General features: G+C 49.7%; 1 protein-coding gene across 1 annotated transcript in view; it reads left to right on the top strand.

The window, feature by feature from the left end:
• The window catches only part of KSR2 (kinase suppressor of ras 2), a 388,766-nt gene that overhangs the window by 287,014 nt on the left and 79,794 nt on the right, over window positions 1-21,958 (top strand). The window contains 2 exon segments of the mRNA XM_026514966.4: window positions 4,098-4,167; window positions 7,514-7,597. Coding sequence (XP_026370751.1) covers window positions 4,098-4,167; window positions 7,514-7,597 — 154 coding nt within the window.

The following is a 21,958-nucleotide window of genomic DNA, read 5'->3' on the forward strand; positions in this document are numbered from 1 at the left end:
AGCCTGATGTGGGGCTCGATCCCATAACGCCAGGATCATGCCCTGAGCCGAAGGCAGACACTTAACCGCTGTGCCACCCAGGCACCCCTATTGTCCCCTGTTTTTACCTGGTGTCTCTGTGTTAAATGTTTTTAAATATTTTCCGCACACCTGACTCTTCTGTTAGCCTGAGTTCCTGCCTGCCACGTCAGAGCCCGAGCTTCTCATTTCAAAGCTCTACATAACACGGAGGCTTTATGAATGTCGATGCCTTGTGTTGGGGCTTCTGTCTGTCCATCTGGCTCCCCAGGGTGTTTTGAAGACCGAGGCTCCTGGCTTCTCCCCTTTCTGTATGGAGGAACGGCTGAGAGGGCATAGACAGGGACCTGCGGGAGGGGAGAAGAAAACCTCCTTCCCTCCAACACTCCCTTTCAGTACATTGGAAATGAAAACATCTGAGAAGAGATTTCTATTATTCTACCCCTAGGACTGAAGGCACCAGGGACGCGCACAATTCTGTCTCCGTGTCTGCATGACTTGTTATCAGAAAATTAGAGTAGAAAAGAAGCTTTTGTTCAGCTATGGAGACATCGTAATAGGCGCTTTGATTGTTAAACAGAAGTTTCTGTATCAGTTTAATTGCTATAAATGCTATTTGCCTTCTCTGTTATGATAAGGCCTGGATTTTCATAGATTTCCACACACCCCCCCTTCCCTTTAAATAGTTTTCCTTTGCTTTTAGGCTCGAGTTGGCAAGTGTAATGAAATACGCACGAGGAAAGGAAAGAGAGGCTCTCAAAGTTCAGGTCTGCACACCCACGTTCGGAGCCGTGTGCAGGTTATTAGTGCTTGCCACTAATGACGCTATAGCTGTGCTGTGTGATTGACAGAATTCACCCCTTCCACCAGATACCGGAAAATGAAACCAAACGACTAAACTTAATTACTTCTACTTCTTGAGGAGGTGCCGTGATTGAGAAGAACAGCATAACTAGATATGAATCTAAAAGTCAGTTGTGCTTATAATAAGAGGATTTGTTCTCTGCTGACTTGAGCCTCGAAAGTACCATCTTGGTTTCTTGGGGTTGGGTGGGGGTGCGAGGTGGTTGAGGAAGTAGAAAATATTTAGATCAGGGCTTCTCAGCCTTGGCACTTTCGACATTTGGGGCTGGTTAATTCTTTGATGTCGGGGCTGGCCTGCCCAGTGTAGGATGGTGAGCCAAATCCTTGGCCTCTACCCACCGGGTGCCAATAACTCCTCCCAACCCCACTGTGACAACCAGAATTATCTCCAGATATTGTCCAATGTCCCCTGGGTAGCACAAGTCACCTTGGCTGAGAATACTGGTGAAGGGGCTTTTGCAGGACTTCTGAGCAGTGGCAGAATTGCTCCGTGAGGTTCTGCCGGAGTCTAGCAGAGTGACCTCGAGAATGTCACTGCATTTCTCTGAGTCCCCGAGTCTTCCTTTATAGGGAATAATGAGCACACTGACTGCACGGAGGCATAGTTTCCAGGTCTACACAGCACAGGCTAATGCCTAACACATATTAAGCGATCAATTAACTCAATGCCGCTATCCTAATACGCTTGGACTCAGCAAACCTATAGGAAGTACTTACTTTGCTCTTGGTGATGCAAAAATGAGGCTGGGGTCCCGGTCCGTGCAGGAGGGCCACATATACACACACTTGTTGGTTCTGCCTTATTCGTCACCCGTGGCAGACATTGCTGATCAGTCTTGGTGTTCTTTCCTATTGGGCTTCAGCATCTTTCTCAACACACTTTTCCCAACAGCTGCTACGAATGTCCCATGAGATGAAGCCTATTCGGCACTCCTAGTTTAACTAACGCTTTCTCTTCAGCCCAGCTGTCCCGTCTGCACCTGCCCCAGAGCTGGAGAAAGCATTTTAAGGAGTTAGCAAGTAGCGTCCATCTTCCCAAATCAGACTTAAGTCCCCAAAGGAGATAGAAATGGAAAGAATGCTCTCCTTTGCTCTTTTTTTAAAACTGTTTTTTCTTTTTTGTCTCTTTTGTTTCCCTTGGAAACTGAAACAAGGGGCAAAATGGCTTAGATTGGGTGACATTTAGCTTTTAGTTAAACTGGAGGAAATTCCACCGGCTATGATTCTGATTGATATATCATGCTGTTTCTCACATGGCTTTTCTCTGCCCTTTGGGCTTGGAAAATCACTAGCTCTCCCAGAAAGGGTCCCAGCTTTACAAGGGCAGAGTTGGGGTTTCTGGAAACAGCTTTCAGATGGCTGTCGACAGTGTCATTAGACAGAAGAGAGGAGTGAATGGGTTGGGGGTTAAATGCTCTCTGATTGGTTCAGACATGCCCAGCTCCCGGTGAGTGCACCACTCCAGAACAGTGGCTGTGAAAAATGGGGTAGGTGTGTGTTTGTAGCTCCAAAAACAGAGAACTGGCTCCATCTGTATGGCCTGAGAAAGGAAAGCTGGTGTGGGTTGGCCACTCGCTTTCTCTCTTGCTAGCTGGTGGAGAATTTCGCATGCAATGCAGCTTCATTTCTGCTGTTGTTTCACACCTCCCCAGGGCATTTGAGGTCCAGAAGGAGGGACGTGAGGGCAGCTAGGCAGTGGAGTGAAGGTGGGGGCTGGTGCCCAGCATCTGTGGGAGAAATCCCAGAACTCAGACAGAGGTGGAGTGATAGCGGAAGGTACTGGGATTTAGCTTAAGGCATGGAAGGAAACACCAGATGGGGACGGGCACCCAGTCTGAAGTCTGTGTGATTTATTGTTTCTTCCTCATTCCCATTCATCCATCAGTCTATTCATCTATCTATCCATCCATCCATACGTACATCTACCTACCTACCAATTCATCCACTCACCTAACCATCCATCCATCCATCCATCCATCCATCCATCCATCCATCCATCCACCTATCTACCATTCCAACCACCCACCTACGCACCTGTCCATCTGCCTACTCATCTGTCTTTCCACTTACCTATCCAACCACTTGTCCACCCAACTGTCCAAATATTGATCCACCCATCCATCCAACCATCCACCTACCAATCCATGTAACCACCCATCCATTCATTCGTCCGACCACCCACCTACCCATCTGTTCATCTGCCCACTCATCTGACCATCCACCCATCTATCCAAACATTCATCCATCTATCCCTCCATCCACTCACTCTTGCATTCACTCCGAAACCTATCCACTTATTTATTTATTTATTTTAGAGAGAAGGGGGGGAGGGGTAGAGGGAGAGGGAGAGAGAATCTTAAGCAGGCTCTACTCCTGGCACAGAGTCTGACATGGGGCTCGATCTCACAACCCTGAGATCATGGCCTGAGCCGAAATCAAGAATCAGATGCTTAACCGACAAGCCACCCAGGCAGCCCTCCATCCACTTATTTTAACATGAGTTTAGATGGTACGTGGTTGGACATATTGTAAATAATTACTGACAATATAGAGAAAGTGATATTAGTTTTCAATATAGAGTGTTCTTTTAAAATAAGTGTATTTAAACAAACAAGAAGAGTTACCTTAAGATAGTGAGTAAAGCATTGTATGGGTTGTACGGGACAAAACTGGGAAAGGGGTACAAGCATGCCTGGCATTTGGAATCCACCGCATTAGAACTTGGCACACGAGCATGTGCTCTAGAGTCTCTCAAATCTGGATTCACAGCTGCTGTGCGGCCTCCAAGGTGTATGACCTTGCACCAGGAACTTCCCCGCCCCGAGTCTCAGTTGTGTTGTCTGTAGGGTGGGGAGGCTAACAACCCCTTTTTTCGGGGTCGTTTTGAGAATCTAACAGGCGGAAGCATGTGAGTCACTTACCGTGTGCCTGGCACACACTTAGCACTCTGTCAATGGGAGTGACGCTCATTTTTCTTCTTGCCACAGCTGGCTTCTTTCAGGGTGCTCCTTGGCTGCCCTGCCCAGGGGACCTTGCTCAAGTCAAAGCAACACATGTTAAACCAGTGTTCCATTTGGCTTTAGTTTAGCGAGTGACGGTGGTGGTCACGGAAGCCGGCGAGCTTCCCTCTTCCTTCCAGGGTTCGGCTGGAGCCCACCCCATCCTCTGACCCTCTGTGTAACTGGCTCTTCTCCTCCTCTCTTCTCTCCCTGCAGACACATTGTCCGTGCCGCGCTGGTCCCCGCAGATCCCTCGCAGAGACCTCGGCAACTCCATCAAGCACAGGTAGGCTGGATTCCCGTGGGCACTGGTGCTGGGCTTTCTGGCCACCAGAGTGGGGAAAGGCTGGGGAGATATTTTGCTCCAGCTCCTGTGTCGCCATGGCCCTCTGTCCTCTGCCAAGAGAAACCTCATTGTGTCATCTTATTAACCTGGCCTTTGCAAAATCAGCATGTAATGGTTAAAAGCCAGGCTTTGGAGTCCGACTTTCCTATGTTCCAATTCTGGCTAGTAAAGCTTTGCAACCTTGAGGAAGTTATTTAACCTCTCTGAGGCTCAGTTTTTTCATCAGATAATTCTGCCTACCCATAGGGTGTTATGAGGATCAAATGAGATATATATGTCAAGTGCCAAGCAAAGGATGCATAATAATCACTCAGTGAACAGTATCATTGTCAAGACCAATGCTTTACATTCCTAAATTTGGGTCTCCCCACCAAGAAGACGAGATTGGATACTGAACTCTGAGCTCACTCTCTGTTGAGATGTAGGTCAGTCCAGAGCTCCAGCCCTATTGGGTCCATGAAAATAAGCTCCCCAGGGGTACACCTGTCCCTTCAGGAAGGAGACTTGTATCTAGTAAACATCCCTTATAAGAAGTTCTTTAACTTTCCAGATTTAACTTTCTACATTTTATGTCATTATCCTCACAGTCTCCTCACAATCTCAGTGAGGTAAGTAGCGCAAGTGTGGTTCTATCCATTGGACAGATAGGGAAACTGAGGCCCTGCACGATTCAGCGATGGGCCTACAAGCTAAATGACCTCCCCACTCTGGGTTCTTTGGACACTGCTGCTCAGAGTTTTCTTTGTACTGAGGCCTCTGGGAAGCAGCGGAGGGACCTGTTCACTCGTTCATGGATTCTTAGCCCTAGTATTTGTCGAGCATTTCTGTGCCTGGGTAGCAGCACCGCGCAAGACCTAGGGCCTGTGCCCTTGGGGAGCTCGCGATCCGGTGGAGGGTTAGACGGCTAACAGGCCGCGACAGTACCTGGGAGCGGGGCTACAGGGGCGGGGGGTGGGTGGGTGGGTGCGCAGACACATAGCCATGGGGGCGGGGGGGGGGGGACCCGAGGCAGGAATGAGCATCCTCTCCCAGAATGGCACCTCGTCAACAGTTTTTGAAAGAAACATGTTGACAGGATAGTTGTTAAGACTCAAATGAGGAAACGGTGGAGGAAGCAGTGAGAAATACGTGATAGACGCGTCAATGGTCAGGCGGGGAGATGCCGGGAGAAAAGCATCAAAAAGAAGGGCCTTTTCTGTTTGCTTCCCCACTGCCCCCCATCAGTTCCAGCCCTGAATCGGTCCCACCTCTAGATTGGCCTAACCCCTGACTCAGATGCTGGAACCTCTGGATTGGTCCTGCCCTGACTCAGCACCACCCCTGGATTGGCCACACCCCTGGCTCAGCTGCTCCCCTGGATTGGCCCCACCCCTAGCTCAGCTCCACCCCTGAATTGGTCCTGCTCCTGGCTTTGCTCTGCCCCTGGATTGGCCACACCCTTGACCCAGCGGCATCCCTGGATTGGCCACATCCCTGGCTCAACTGCACCCCTGGATTGGCCATACTCCTGACTCAGCTCCACCTCTGGATTGACCCCACGTCTGGCTCACCTCCACCCTGGGTTAGCTACGCCCCTGCTTAGCTCCATCCTGTATTGGCCACACCCCTGGCTCAGCTCCGCCCCTGGATTGGCCTCACCCCTGATCTGCTCCGCCTCCGGATTGGCCACACCCCTGGCCCCCTACACCCCTGGATTACCTCGCCCCTAGCTCAACCTTGCCCTCTGGCTCAGCCTCATCCCGAGGCTCTAGCAAGCTAGTGTTAGATCTGGTGGAACCTCATATTTCAAATACTGATTCCCAGAGGAAGGATGGTGGTTTGGGGCATCAGCAATGTCTTCTTGGAGGAGCCGGTACGTGCGATGCCCTGTTACTCTTTAGTCTCACCCTGCGTTTCTCCCCGGGCTCCAAGCCAGAAGGGGGAGACCTAGACTCACCCCAGCCTTGGTGAAGAAATGAAATTAGAATCCCATTCCATCCACCATCCTCAGAGTCACCTCAGCCAGAGCTCAGGAGGAGAGAGAGCTGATCCCAGAGATGGGAGAGGACTGGAAAGGAAAGAGAACTCTAGGCTACAAGGCTCGTGCTGCCTGCCCTCTGTCCCCACACTGCTGGCTGGTGGGGGGGAACCACAAGCCTATTCTGTTCATTCCCAAGAGCTGTTAAATCGCACAAGGCAAGCCCTGCCAAACTTGCTGGCCCCGTGGAAGGGGCCAGAACCGGAGAGGAAGTTTCCTTAGTCACCGGAGTCTCTGTTCCGAATATTGCTATTCGCTTCGATACGCAGGCTTTGGGCTGCGGCTCATTCCGCTTGGAGGGTGACTGACCCAAATCAAGCACGTTGGTACAGCAGAGGGATGCAACCTTGCCCTCCAAACTCTCAAGCACCGAGTTACATAATCACTTCTGATTTTCATTTTGACCCTCAGAGGCAGTGGAGATTAGATACGACTCCTGAGGAAGGTGGCAAAAATTGAAAATGAAAATTAACTCTGACCCGGCAGCCTTCAATACTTTTCTGGGGCCAGCCCCGTGGCCGCCTGGTATCTCTTGGGGGCAGAAAGCACCCCAGCAGCAGCGGGAGCCCCGGGAAGTTAATGTAATGCACCTCGGATCCCCTGGCTCCTGCTTCCTAGCTGTCTGTCGGAGCCCTCCAAACTGCCTTGCGTTTGCAGCAAGCGGTGGTGACTGGGGAGGACGATGAGCTCACCGTCTGCAAGGACTTTCACCTTAGGGACTCTGCTTCTCAAGTCGGAGGCCCCAGCTCTTTTGGGGGGGAGGCTCCCATCAAAGCTCCCCAGGTGATGTGAGGGGCAGTGAGGAGGGATGGGTCTGCCTGACTTGCAGGAGGCTTCACCCTGCTTTGTGGTTCCGAGGACAGTTCTAGCCCCATCCATCACTCCGACCCAGAACTGAACTCGGCATAAAGCCGGCCACCAGGCAAGACTTGCTGAACTAATGAAGGACTGTCACGAATGTCCAGGTAATTATCAAGTCACAACCCAATTGAGTGAGCCTTTACGACTCGCCAGGCACTGTGCGAGGCCCTTGACGTGCATGGCCTGTTGGGTCCTCCCAGCAACCTGTGACGTTGGTTATCATCCCCACTCTACAGACAGGAAGACTGAGGCTCCGGTGGTCTGAACAACTTGATGAAGTCACACACTTGTAAGAAGCAAGACGAGAATCCAGGGCCTGTGTGCTTACCCTTTAAGTGGCTCATCCTTCTAGAGATAGCCCGGTCACTACCACCTTGCCCTTGAACGTTTTCTGTTTCTTTCCCACAGGTTTTCCACCAAGTACTGGATGTCTCAGACCTGCACAGTCTGTGGGAAAGGAATGCTTTTTGGCCTCAAGTGTAAAAATTGCAAGTAAGTGGCTGCATCCGGAAGTGTTTTCATGGTGCCTGATGTCTTCAAGAGCCGTGCTGGGCTTTGATGGAGCTTACAGAGTTTGGTTTCTTGGTTCTCAGGAGGAATGCTTGCTCCATTTTCCAGAACTGTCTTAAGTGAACCTCTGCCTTTGGGCAAGGGGTCAAGGAGAGCGATTGGCAGTAAGAACCAGAGCCGATGGATGGTGTGGGGAACGTATAACGCTGTCTGCTGAGGCACAGGGATATTTGCACACTCGTAGTATCTAAGATTAAGGGTTGGCACACTTTTTGTCTCATTGACCAGATGGTAAATACTTTAGGCTCTGCAGACCTGAGGGTCTCTGTAAAAACTACTCAACTCTACCACGTGGCTGAAGAGACAATATGTTAACAAATGGGTGTGACGCATTTATTTATTCCAATAACACCTTATTTACAAAAATACACTGCGGGCTGCCTTTGGCTCCTCAGATGTAGTTTGCCAATTCCTGAGTTAGAATTTGTGAAGTCCTTTTCTCCTTTATTTTTTTCTCCTCCAAGGGCAGAGGGGTATTCTGATTCTCCCCATTTTACAAATGTGAAAACTGAGTCTCAGCCAGGATCAGCCACCCACCTGAGGTCACACAGCCCTGACCCCTAACTCCTCTCCCCTCTGTGGCATCATGTTGGTCTCAAGCTCTGGTTAAGAAGGCTCGACCACACAGACCAATCCCCCTGCCCCACTTGCACCCACCCATGCCAGCTCATGGCTGACAAAAGGCAGGGAAGGAGGAGAAAAAATGTGATGTCCAGTGTAGACTCTGGAGTCCACCTAAGATGGGTTCAAATCCTGGTTCTGTTCTTCTCTAGCTGTGTGACCTTGGGCAAGTCACCTCACATTTCGTTCCTCGTTGTTGTGGTTGTTCTAACCTGCATGAGAGGAATAATCGTCACACGTGGCTGATGTGGTGTTAGCATCCAGTAAAGCAGCGCTCAAGGACACAGCGCCGTGCCAGGCTCAGAGCTCTGTCCTCTGTCAGAGGTCACCAACGCCTTTCTGCCTGGCCTCCCTCACTCCTCCATAAACGTGTGTGAAACGCCTCTCTGGTCTGATTCCTGTAAGATTGTCAATAACATTTAACTATATCTAAGAGTGACACATGGAAGTACCTCTCTCGGCTTTATAGGAGCCATTCGGTTTAAAAGAATGTAGGAATCCCTCTTTCCTTGCCCAGCCCAGGCAGGCAACCCCCCTTTGGGCTCCTTCCGGCCTCCCCACATCCCTGCCCCTTGGTGGAGGGGACAGCAGCGGTGGCGAGCGCTCACTCTCCCTCCTGCCTGGGTGTCTCACCTGAGTCATGGAGGTAAGGCTGAGCTCCCTCTCCCTCCTGGAGTTGGGGAGGATTAATTAGTTCCAACCCCTAAGGGGTCATAAGCTGCCCGGGCATAGGGGGCGGTGGGGAGAAATGACGCAGCATTACCGTGTGGAGGCCCGCATCCCCGCCGTGGCCTTTCCTAGACCCTGGCTCTCAGGTGAGCTCTCAGGACGGTGACCCCTGGTCTTTTTGACTCCGAGAGGCTCGAGGCCAGGCCCTCAGGGCCACGGTGAAGGCTGTCTGATAGTCCTCATACACCAGCTGCCCCGGGGGTCTGTCTCATCCACGTTTAGTCACACCATGTTCTGAGGGGAAGCGGCAGCTCTCACATCCTCACACCTGGCTAGTGGAGGCTTTGAAGTCAGGTAATTAGGTGACAGGGACGCAGCCAGGAGTCAGTGAGGCTGAACACTTCCTGAGCCGTTTTAATTTTCAGCCCTAGAGGCGGAACTCTGAGGTGGCCTTTGCTCCTGCTCTCTGTTCTAGACGGAATGAACAACTCAGACCCTGCCATGGGCATGGGGGAGGAGGCCGGGGGAGGGATGGGGACCTGGGGGAGAAGCACAGGCTTTGGAAGCAGCCAGAAGTGAGTGCGAGTCCCAGCTCCACTGCCTCATCTCTGTGTGAGCTTGAGCCAGTGGCTTGTCCGTCATTTCGGGGCTCAGTTTTCCGATCTGCAAAGCGGGTGTGTTGCTGGCCCCCTCCATAGGGCTGTGGGAAGGAGCCAATGAAATGTTCTCACCCCAGATGACCATGTCCTGTCAAAGAACATTCTTCCTCACTCCACCTTGTGCAGAAATGGCTCCTGGTGTGTAAGAAGTAGAGTTCAGGCCATGGTTGGATTGCAGGGTTGATCTTACCAATTCGCTCAGCTCTTAGAGAAACTGTCAGGACGGTGAAAGCGTCTGTAGTTGCTATGAAGGTCCCACCTGCTTCTGATTTTTTTACACTTGTGCAGCTACAACAGAGCCTGGAGAAGACGCACGTATAGAGAAATGAATTTCAGTGCAACTGAAGTGCGTCCATAAAGAGTCGTGACAGATGACATTGCACACTGGTGGCACCAAGAACCGGGAAGCAGCTTTTTAGGGGGAAAAAAAATGTATTTATTTGCTTAGCCGTTTAGTGAGCACCTACTATGTGCCAGGCATGGTTCTAGGCAGAAGGGAAATCACAGTGACTAAAGCACACAAAACCCCTGCGCTCGTGGAGCTTACATGCCAGGGGAGGGGAGGAACAGGAAACAAACCAGGGAGATAGACCCATCTAGCTGCTCCGAGGGTGCTAAGTGCGAAAGGAGGACAAAGCAGTGAAGGGAGAGAGGGGGCCAGGGTATGGGCTGGGATTTGAATTAAAGTGCTCAGGGAAGATCTCACACTTGAAAAAAACTTAGGAAAAGTAATAGTCTGTGACACAAGTCATTTCCTTTTGTCCTAAAGCATCCCAGAGGCTTGAGTTTGAATCTGCCCTGAAGACGATGAGTTGGTTTTGTTTGTTTTGGGGGGGGGGGGTTTGGGTTTTTTTGAAACCTAAAGCATTGCTGGTTCTGTTATTGCCAGAAACTCCCTGGGTGGAAAGGATTGGATTGGACCCATGCGACACCACGTGTGGTCCCTGCACAAGCAGCATCAGCATGACCTGGGAGCTGGTTAGAAATGCGGACTCTCAGACCCTGCCCACACCTGCTGTATCAGAATCTGCATTTTCAGATTGTTCTGGTGATTCTCGCACAACATTAAGGTTTGAGAAGCACTGCTCTGATCTCCAAATTCCCTTTTAGAGCTGATTTTCTTTGTCTAGGTCATGGGTCTCAGACTCAAGTGTGCATCAGAATCCCCTGGAGGGTTTATTAAAAGACAGATTCCTGGGCCTGCCCCAGAGTCTCTGATGCAGCAGGTCTGGGGTAGAGCCCCAGAATTTGCATTTCTGATAAGTTCCCAGGTGACGCTGATCCTGGGACCACATTTTGAGAACCCCTGGTCTACATAGAAGTAGGTAGTTTGACAAAATCAAGCTTTATTTTCCAGCCCGACATTTCAGTATATGAGGTTTGTTTTTTGGGTTTTTGTGGGGTTTTTTGTTTGCTGTTGTTGGTGGTGGTTTTTTGTTTTTGGGGGGTTTGGGGTTTTTGTTTTTTGTTTTTTGGGGTTTTTTTTGGCTTTTGTTTTTATTTTTTGGTTTTTATAGACTGGCCAATCTTTGCTAACTATTTTTTAGGCTTTTGTGTTATTTCATCTCTTGGCCGCATTCCGTAAACTTGAGTCTTGTTCATCATCATCTCTCCAGTACATCCATCCAGTAAATATTTGTGTGATATGCCAAAGAGATAAGGCATGATTGGAACCCAGGGTTGTAGGTCAGACACACACACCTGCATTTGAATCCTGACTCTGCTACGAACAGCCTTGTGACCACTTCTGAGCCCCATTTCTTCTTCTGTCGAAAGAGGAAAATAATATCGACTTCACTAGTTTGTCAAAAAAATAAAAACATAAACACAAACAAACAAAAACCTAAGTGAGGGAAGTAAGGTAAAATGCTCAGCCCAGTACCTGGCGCATTATGAGAACGTCATACACGAAAGCTAATACTGTACTAACTTTATGGATTAATTTTGGGGTACCCCCCCCCACCCAGGAAGCCAGGATACTCGCGAATGTCTAACCCCCTTTCCTCCTCCGTCGGCTTAATGACCACTTCCTCCGGAATTATCATCAGCTGTCTTGTTGGCGTTCTGAATAGAGAGATTAGCGAACTAATAGGAAATTATGCTCAGAAAGCAATTTGCAGTTATCTAAATTGAGGACTTTTCATCTAATAGGTTCATGAGCGCGGAATGGAGTTTCGTTCTAAGTGGTCGGATGTCAGCACAATCCACGTATTGTCTGATGACTGTGGATTCAGCTGCAGGAAGATGCTGATGGGTTTCCCAGCTATCGGTCCTGCGTTATCTGCATCTTCCCTCCTTCTTGGGGGTCTTTCCACAGGTTTCTGCAGAGCTGAGGTCTGGGTCCTTGGAAACCTGTCCACCCCATCAGCATTTCTTGCAGGAAAGTGCACGGTGGTAAAATCGTGTGGATTGTGCTCTAGGAAACGAGAGTTGAACCGAGGGGTTTTTTTGTTTTGTTTTGTTTTGTTTTGTTTTGTTTTGTTTTGTTTTTTAACTGCAGGGACTGGGTGTGGAAGGGAGGAGACGTCTTCCAAGGTGAAGCATTTGAATTGTCTGTCTCTCCTGCGCGTTTTATCCCCCCTCCCCCCACTCTCCTTTTATTGTGCGCTATGGTTCTGGTTAGGTCTGCATCCCGGGAGATACGGGAGATACGGTTGCTTAAAATTGTCCCGTCTGAGCCCCTCCCAAGACTTCCTGGCCCAGAAGCTGGAGACAGGGCCTAGAAACCTGCATTTTTAATAAGCCTCCCGGAGGATTCAGATTTGCACTGAAGCGTAAGTGAGGAACACGGATCTAGAACGGGGGTGAACTAGGTAGGTTAATTATTACTGTAAGGGGAGGTGTCCGGGCTACACGGGGCTGGGGGAGGGGGGCGGGATACGTGGTGCACAACAGGGGAGGCCATCCTGGAAGCCTTCGAAGTCTCGGGGGAGGAGAGGGAATTAGCCAAGTGGAACAGGAGGAAGGGTGTTCTGGGCGAGCACACGGCATGGGCGAAGCTTGGATCAGGACTTAGAAGGACGTGAGCATATTTTGCAGATGCTTGTAGGGGCAGGGCGTGGGTTCCGGAGAATGCCCATGCTACCCTGCGGCTGCAGTACCAGGCCCTGCCGCTGTGACTCGTGGGCGCTGCTACCTGTGGCTCCCCGCCTGGGTGGTAGGGACGGCTCACGCCCCCTCCAGCCCTCTTCCTTGGACACTAGAGCTTTCGTCTTGCTGGAGGGTGTCGCTTGCCAAGAGCAAGGCCTTGGGGAGGACAATGCTGGTATCAGGGTGGCCTTTCCTTCTGGCAGTCAAGTAGGAGGCAGAAGACAGGGGTTCTGATGTTCTCTGGGTTACCTGCTCTTAGGGCCTGACGTGGGAGCGGCTTGGGTGTCAGAATGCCTTGCCAACGCTAAGACTCATTTTTCTCGAAGATGGGGAGGAGTACTCACTTCTCTACTTTGAAGACAGAGTAATGCAGTTAGTGCCACAGAGCACCGCCCTCCCCCACCCATATATGTCTGGATGTCCTGCTCATATTCCCAGTGCCTTATTTACCAGTGGCTGTGGGCACCGCTGCTAGCAGCTCAAACCTGAGACCTCCCCTGGAGGTTTGCTCTTGGGTGATTGCAGCCGCCTCACCCCCCTCCCCCACTGGCTCGGAGCCAGGCACTCACTGGGGCAAGTGTACAGAAGGCCAGCTCGCTTGCCTCAGGGCAGACACGCTCTGTGGTCCAATTCAGAGTCCAGAGCCCCAGAGGGATCAGTCTGAGACTAGAGTCACGTGAAACCACGTCTTTGCTTAGCTTCTCCCCCATGTCCTATCCTGTTCTGCCTACAATGGAATCAGTCTCTCTTGGAGAACTCCCTCCATATATCGCTCACGAGAACACCCATCTCAGGATCTGCATCTAGGAAAGCCAACTTTGTTGTTTTACCATAAAATGACAGCAGGATCCACACCCTGGAGCCAGAAAGAGCTGAGTTCAGGTCCTGGCTCTGCCACTTCCCAGCTGTGTGATTCTGGGGAAGTTTCTAAACCTCTCTGAAGTAAAAGGAGGCTGAATCATTAACGTGATGTGATAAGACATGGGAGTACACCGATCACATTAATGGCTTGGGGATTCCCTCAATCAGAATCTTTCAATAAGTCGTTCAGCATTTATTTAGTTGTGGAAATTGATTTTCTATTAATGCAAAGTAGGAAGAGAAACCTACTCACTAAATCACCTCCCTGGGTTGACATGAGGTCAAAGTTCGGAAAATTTAGTACATTCCCTCTTTTTCTGTAGCACATATCCCCCATTTGTCTTTTGGGATTTTCTGAACCTTCCCACTTCTTGGGGGACACATTCAAGCATTTATATCAGGGTTTCTCAACCTCTGCACTGTTGAAATTTGGGATAATTCTTTGTCTGGGCAGCTGTCCTGGGCATTGCAGGATGTTCAACAGTATGGCTGGCCTCCACCTACCAGAAGCCAGGAGCACCCCCCCCACACACACACACCTACTCAGATGCATAGCCCATCCACTATGGTTGTGACAACTAAAATTGTCTCGAGACATTTCCAGACCTTCCCAGGGGGAGCAAATTTGCCCTTGGTGGAGAACAGCTGGTCTATATAACGAATCAGTCATTGCCAGCCAGTGGGACCGAGGTATACATTATTCAAGTTCTAGAGTGCCAGTGTTAGAATGCCATCACTGAGATATTCAACAGTGATCAAACAACTCGGTTTGCCTGGGACTTTCTGGGGCTTCGCACTGAAAGTCCCATGTCCCAGGCGACCCAGGTGGGTCCGGGCAGATCTCTGCAAGTAGAAACATTTCATAAGTTCCAATCTAGGTCACTGCCCGCTTCTGGAGGGGTGAGACCCATAATTATTTCCTTGGAAAGGTAAAGAGTGAGCTTGGAAAACTGAGTTATGCAGCACCGGATTTCCAGTTTATTCCAGTGTTTCCATGCCCTGGATGTACATCCCTTCTCCTCCTACCTTCAGTAGCCGGGCTGGACATGCTTGCACTCACTTCTTTTTATGTAAGCTGTCACTTTGCTAATTTTCATTTAAATGAGCCATGCGTGCCTTTATCCAGTGTTGCTCCGTATCGGATCTTTTCACTTGGATTTTCTGCACGTCTTGGTTCCTTTCTTGCCCTGTATGTTCTCCTAACCTGTGTTTCTGCCTCAAAACACAATGTCTTATCTGAAAATGTCAGGGCTTTGTACAGTGCCTCCGGCCGCAGGTGATGAGCTAGCTAGGAGTGCGAAGTAAGCCACGGTTGGTTTGAGCCACTGGCTGCACTGATTTTCCCCAGCTGCCGCAAAGCTCCTGGAAGCTTCAGGAATTTATACAACACACAGGATATTGGCAGGATATAATTATGAGCATGCATTTCAGAGATCACCAGCTTGAAGCCTGAACTCACTTTTCCATTAATAGAAACATTTCTGTTTTTGCAGCAGTCATAATGGGAATTCATGCTCCCTTATATGAGTTTTTATCTATTATATGCAAAACTTTGGGTCCAGTTACAGTTGTATGGGAGGGAGATTATAATTCTACTGGATGCCAAGGTGGGCATTGAATGTGATGATGATGGTGCCGAGGATATCATGTATTGAGGGCTTACTACGTGCTGGACATTTTGCTAAACGCTTTTCATGCATGATCTCATGTAATCTTTGCAACAACCATGGAAGGTAGGGTCTGTTCACCCCCATTTTACAGATGAGGAAACAGAGGCCTTCAGGAGTAAATCCAAAGTCTCCCAGTAGGTAGATCTGCTCATCAGACTACCAGTATCTCTGATTCAAAATCCCAGACTCTTAACCACTTTACGAAGGGCCCGTCGCATAGTAGGCCAGCCACAAAGTCTGGCCCCCACTCTGCTTCTCCTTGAATTAAACAGGCAGAATGGAAGATGAGAGTCTGTTCTCAACCTGACCCTGGACCAGAGCTGGTCATCTTTCCCTCCTCCTTCCCCCAGCCTGCTATCTTGTCCCCTATTTCTTGAATTGAAAGGTGGCCAACTGGTCTTTGTGTTTTGATGAGTACGTCCGGGTCCTGGGAGCCAAGAGGACCCTGTGGTCACTCTCTCCTCTCTTGGGGGAGGTTGCGGGGATGTGAAGGGGGACATCTCCAACAGCTAATAATGCACGGCTTTCCTGTACTATATCCTCTTAGAGAGAGAAGGGCCGGGTTTTCCCAATCGTTGTTCATTATTTTGCTGAAGCTTGCAGTATGATTTATATGTTAATACTCCCCACCAACCTTGCTCGTTTCTGTTGTTGGTTTTGTGTGTGTGTGTGTGTGTGTGTGTGTGTGTGTGTGTGTGTGTTTAACCCAGTCATAGGCCAAAGAGCTCAGCCTCACTGAGTTGTCAGCAGGGAGGGGAAGAAGTGTTTTGATATCCTCCACTGAGAGCATATGGGGGCATTTCCAGAAGCATCGGCTCAAATGAGAGACCACAGGGGAACCAAGATGAGACAAAACTGCTCAGTTGTGGTATTCAATGAAATAAGCCCCATTGTAGAGGGGGCAATGATTTGGTTTAGTGATTTTTCGAGAAGCCTTGAGGAGCACTTAATGCCGTGACCTGGGATAAAGAAAGCAGAGGCAGGAAGTCAGAGAGATAGTGAGTGAGGGATGCCCTTTAATTGTAGCTATCTGCTGCAGACGGGGGCTTTCCAAAATGCTTATCTAGCCTTCCCCTCCCTGTTTAAAATCCTTCCTTGGTTCTCTCTTGCTCTGAGAGCAAATCCAGGCTCACAGTGATACTCGGCACCATCCCTTGCTCATCTGTCCTTCCAGCCCTCTCACTATCTCCCTCCTCATACCCAGAGCTCCAGCTTCATTGAGCTGTCCACCCCTGTGGCAGGCCACGTGCCCACCAATCAACACATCTTTGAACTTCCTTTTATTGCTCCTGCCTGGATCTCTCTTGCACACTTCGGCTAGCTCCCATTTATCCTTCAGGCTCAGCTCCGTCACCACTTCCTGCAGGAAGCCCTCCTGGATTTCCCTCAGGTCCAAAGAGCCACACCTGTCCTCCACCGTCATTCCATATAACATAACTATGTTGTGTTGGCCTACGTACCTGCCTGCCTCTCTGACTGGACTTTATAAACGAGCTGAAGGTAGGGCTGTGTCCGTGTTGTTCACTCTTTGTACCTCCAGAGCTGGCACGTATGTACTTAGCACATAGAAAGTGCTCAGTACATGTCTGTTGGTGGCATAGATCTCCAAAGGAACTTCGGAGGGAAAGTGGCTCTTGCCAACCCAAGGCCCCAAGAACCCAGTTCCAATCCACCAGGGATCCTTTCTAAGAGGCAGCTCTGAGGCAGTGGGATGAGTAGAGAGATGTTCATGCTTGAAATAGTAAGAGACGGGTTCACAGCACCTGGCACAGAGGAGGAAGGCAATCATATTTTGGGTGTGTGAATGAATGAATGATTCTCACTCTGCCCTTTACTGTCTGTATGATTGGGCCACTTACCAAGCCTCAGTCTTCCTGACTTTGAAATGGGCACGATGGTATCCACCCTTCACGGCAGTGTTGTTCAGATCAAACAAGTTATGTAAGAGCACCTGGCCCAAAGTTGGCATTTCTTTAACGTTCCCGCCATCAGACGTTGGGGGCTGGTTTTTTTTTTAATTATATTATATTATGTTAGTTACCATACAGTACATCCCTAGTTTTTTATGTAAAGTTCCATGATTCATTACTTGCATATAACACCCAGTGCACCGTGCAATACGTGCCCTCCTTAATACCCATCACCAGCCTATCCCATTCCCCCACCCCCCTCCCCTCTGAAGCCCTCAGTCTGTGCCGGGTTTTTAAAATATACCACTTGCCCTCGGGAAGGAAAGGCTGTGCTCTGCCGAGATGAATTGCAAAGCAAGCTGGTGTGGACGAGAGAAAGGCGGGCTTGGGGAGTTGGGCTGCTTGTAGCCAACTTCTCATAAATTGATTACAGTAGCTCAATGAACCATTTGAAGTGGATGGGGGACGGTGTTCACCAGCAGGAGTCTTGCCTGCCCCTCTTCGGGAAAGACTAGCGTTCTGATCCCAGTGCCACGCCAGGCCCTGGGCTCACATCTGCCCCACAGAGCTGCTGGGGGACATGACAAATCCATTAAGGAAATAGCAAAACTGCTCCGAAAGGGGCCATTTGTCCCCCACAGTTCCTGGGTGAGGGCCATGCGAGTCCGGTGTGCTTCTGGCCCAGCCCCTGTCCTGCCTCACGGAGGGAGGGCAACGAGAAGGGGATGCAGACAGGGACACTCCTACATTCCACAAACGGCAGGGAAACCATTTGTAAGAAACAGGAATCATTTCCAGAAGCCTTTTGCTACAGACTATTCACTTCCATACACCAGTGGCGTGGGATCGCTTTCCCTTCTGCCCCTCTTTGTCCGTCCTTTTCTGTCCCTCCCTGTCTGTAGTATTTACTCTGCATTTTTATGCACCAGCCCCCAGACCAGGCACTGAAAGGGGTGCAGGAACGGGAGCTTCAAAGATGAGGAAGACCCAGATCTTGCCCTCAGGATAAATTCACATATTTAATTTTCAGATGGAGAGGATGTCTCATTTAGCCAGCAGCTCCTTTGGGAAACAAGATAGTCCATGTAAGCAACTTTTCTCGATAGCTGAAGCTTATCCTATTAGCTCTGAAAGTTAAAAAAAAAAAAAAAAAAGGAAGAAAGAAAAGTTTAACCCCTTTCGATGAAAAGTTTTTAAATAAGTCCTTTCCAAGTTTCCAGGCTGTAGGAGGTTCACGTGGCATTCTCTGTGTCCACTCAAGAGTGTTTTGGCCCTGCCTAGAGAGACGTTGACCTATTTGCTGCCTCTGTGGACCCCACTCGGGCATTTTCTCGTTAGATCCTCATCATAGTTTGCCCATGAGGAGCCTGGAGCTCAGCGATGGAGAGGGAGGTCCCCTGGGTGTGGGAAGGGCAGAACTGAGATTCAGGCTCAGGTGGGAAGGGCAGAACTGTGATTCAGGCTCAGGTTGGCTTGACTCAGAAGCCCAGGCTTCTCACCACTTCTGGAACCACATCTGACCTTTGCCCGGTGCCTGGCGTTCTTTGGAGCTACTCTGCTAATTCACGGTGCTCCTCCTGGCCACGTTTGATGGGGGAACTTCGTCCTGGGCGCCCCACCCCTCTCTTTCCTCTGTGTGGAACAGAGCATCTGGAGCAAGAGAAAGGGTCTTAGGGGCTTGAGCGGAAGCTCCTGCACAAAGCCGCAACAATAAGAACATAGCCTAATAAAAATGACAGTACCTGCTACCTCAAGTAATTTTCCTAGGCACCCCGCTTGCCTCATGTGATTAGTTTTCTCTCCAACTCTGCAACTACAGATACTATGTTTCTCTGTAAATACAGATACTATGATTACCCCCATTTTACAGATGAAGAAACTGGCTCAGAGAGGGTCAGCGACTTCCCCAAGTTGTCACGGCCAGGAAGAGGGAGTGTCAGGCTTTGAACCCAAGTTCCTTCTGCATGCTCTCCTGACCCCATTTCTCTCTCTCTCTCTCTCTCTCTCTTTTTTTTTTTTTTTTTTTTTTTTGCGGGGGAGAGTGCTGGATTCCAGAAAATCTGGGCTTCTAGACGTCTCTCATTTGGGAAGTAGAATGTGTCCTCCTCATAGACAGGTTCTGGAGCACCCTCATGCACTTGCCGAAAATCCACATTCCAGCACAGACCAAATCAGCCTCGGGGGGTAAGCCTGGGGGGGGATCTGATTCAGAAGCAGGTGGCCGATCTTTACAGTGTGTGGTCCTAGCTTGCTCTTCCATAAGTAGTGAAAGGAGAAGTCTAATTTGAGTGGAATCCTGTGTATTTCCAGCTGGAAAAACGATCCTCCGTAAGTGGGGCATGGTGTGTCTGCATCTTGCAAAAAGCCTCATCTCGGTCCCTCTTCCCCGCCCCTCCAGGGTCTGTGTGATTTCAGCGCTAGGCTAATCCTGCCAACTCAATTAGCAGATCCTCGACACGCGGGGGCTAGTTCTTGACGGACGAGCCTCCTTGCAAAGGGTCAAGTGTCTTAGTGTGAAAGATAGTTCTGCTTTTCTGCATGAGCAGGGCTGTGGTCCCATTCCCAGGGCTGCCCTTTGAAATGCTGCCTGGAAGGACAGGCGTTCCATCTCCCATCCTTTGGCCAGAGATGAAGGAAGGCTTTTCCATAACTGCAAAAGATAGGCAACAAGGGATCCTGGAAAGGAAAATGCCAGGGGGAGGCAGGAGATGACCGAGGTCCCGGGAAGCTTTGCCTGCCCCATCCTGGTTCGGGAAAGGTCCAGAGGTTGCGCGAAACTGCTTGCCCCCACTTCAGAGTGCTGCCCACGAGAGCGAACAGGCTTCTTCACATCTGCACGTCACCCTTCCAGCTGGGCTTGTTAGAGAAGACTCGTAAGCAGGAGCAGCAGAAAGGAAGAATTTCTTTCTGGAAGCTTCCAGGGTGGAATCAAGCTATTTCAAACAGGAATGAGTGCAGACACTTCTCAGTGCCATTCTCACTCGGTATCAGCAGATTGCCCAACTCAGGGCTTCCCAAGCATCGGTCTGACCTGTCACAGCTGTTACAAGCATTCTGGGGCGTCCCAGTGCCTGGGGACCTCTCTGTGCCCTCCCTACCTTCCTCCCGTCTTTATCACTTTGTTGTTCTCTTTACTCAGCCTCTTCAGCCTTGAACCTCTGACCCCTGAACCCACCAAGCTTGTTCCTGCCCCCACACTTTTGCTCTGCCTGGAAGCTCTTCCCCTCCCACTCTCACCCTCTCCATCCGCTTTCCCTGTATGATGTTTTTCTCTGTCTCACCACATCGGCAATGATCTGATCTTTGTTGTGTGTTTCGTTCCTCCCCATAAACATAGCGGCTTCATCTGCCCTGTCCCGGAACCCAGTTAAGTGTTTTGCAGAATGATTGAGAGTCTAGTTGTACATTCAGCAGAGCTTCCCGTCGGGGTTTGGATGCAATACCCATGACCTCCATGGGGGCTGGGACCTTCCCTGTAGGTCCAAGAGTCTGTGGGCTTTAGACAAGAAAAAGGCAGGGGCGCCTGGGTGGCTCAGTCGGTTGAGCGTCTGCCTTTAGCTCAGATCCTGATCCCAGGGTCCTGGGATTGAGCCCCTGCATCGGGCTCCCTGCTCCGCAGGGAGTCTGCTTCTCCCTCACCCTCTCTCCAGCCCCTCCCTCTCCCCCTTCCCCTGTTTGTGCTCTCCTCTCTCTCTCTCTCAAATAAATAAATAAAATCTTTAAAAAAAAAAAAAAGACAAAGAAATTTGCAGTAAGGTGGGATTTTTATTATCTTCCTGAAATCAGGCAGTTGTAGGGGGAAGACAAAGGGTGACATCTTAGGTTATCTCAAGGAGGACCTTTTGCTTTTGCTGGTTACAGATCCCAGGAAGCCTCCCGTTTATTCACCGCCAGCCCCAAGATGTACAGGAAGAAGAGTGGAGGTTTTGAAGGCATCTGCATGCTGGTTAGAGCTGGGCTTGGGGTCTCTGTCTCTTACTGGTTATTTGATCTTTGGCAAGTTACCCAAATTTGCCAAGCCTCAGTTTTTCACTCTGTAAAGTGGGGATAACAATAGTTGCTACTGTTTAGGGTTGTTACAAGGATTGTATAAATTGTGTAAAGCCCCAGGGGGCATTGCCTGGTACTTCACAAGCACTGTATACGTGAACGCTTTTGTTCTTCTCCGAGTCACAGCGTCCTTGTGACATTCATGACCGATAGCACCTCTTACTGTTTTTCAACCGTCTTAGACTCTCAGATGCCAAGAGCTGCCACCTCTTTCTGACAATTCCAAATTATGTAAGACAGCTTGTCCCCGTCTAATTCAGTCATTCGCTCACCACCGTGTCATGATTTTGTCCTATTTGTGTAACAGCCTTACTTTTATTTATTTACTACTTATAGCCTTTTTAGCTTAAATACGTTTATTTAAAGATGAAAATGTATCTTATTACCATGAGTGGAAAATCAGCATCACTTTCCATTAATATGAGACAACCAGGAAAAAAAAAAAGAGAGACGTTCAGATGGAAAAATAAATTCATTAAATTTCCTGTCGATAATGTCACCTTTCCAAATCTGGGACCGTGGTTAGCATGTGGTAGAGAAACGTAAAGATGTGTTAGCACCAGAAACCTTCTCCCGGACGGAGTTAAAGTGAAGGAGAATTGGAGGCGGGCTAATCAGGTTCTTGCGGGGCGATTCAACATTGTTTCCTGCAGCCCGCATCCCTCCTTCCCCTCTGCACTCCCGGGGGCCCCAGGTCTAACTTTCCCATCTCACTGCTCTACCAGGGCCACAAAAGACTGAAGACCAGAAAAA

This window comes from Ursus arctos, unplaced genomic scaffold (genome assembly GCF_023065955.2).
Source record: "Ursus arctos isolate Adak ecotype North America unplaced genomic scaffold, UrsArc2.0 scaffold_34, whole genome shotgun sequence".
Taxonomy (NCBI): domain Eukaryota; kingdom Metazoa; phylum Chordata; class Mammalia; order Carnivora; family Ursidae; genus Ursus; species Ursus arctos.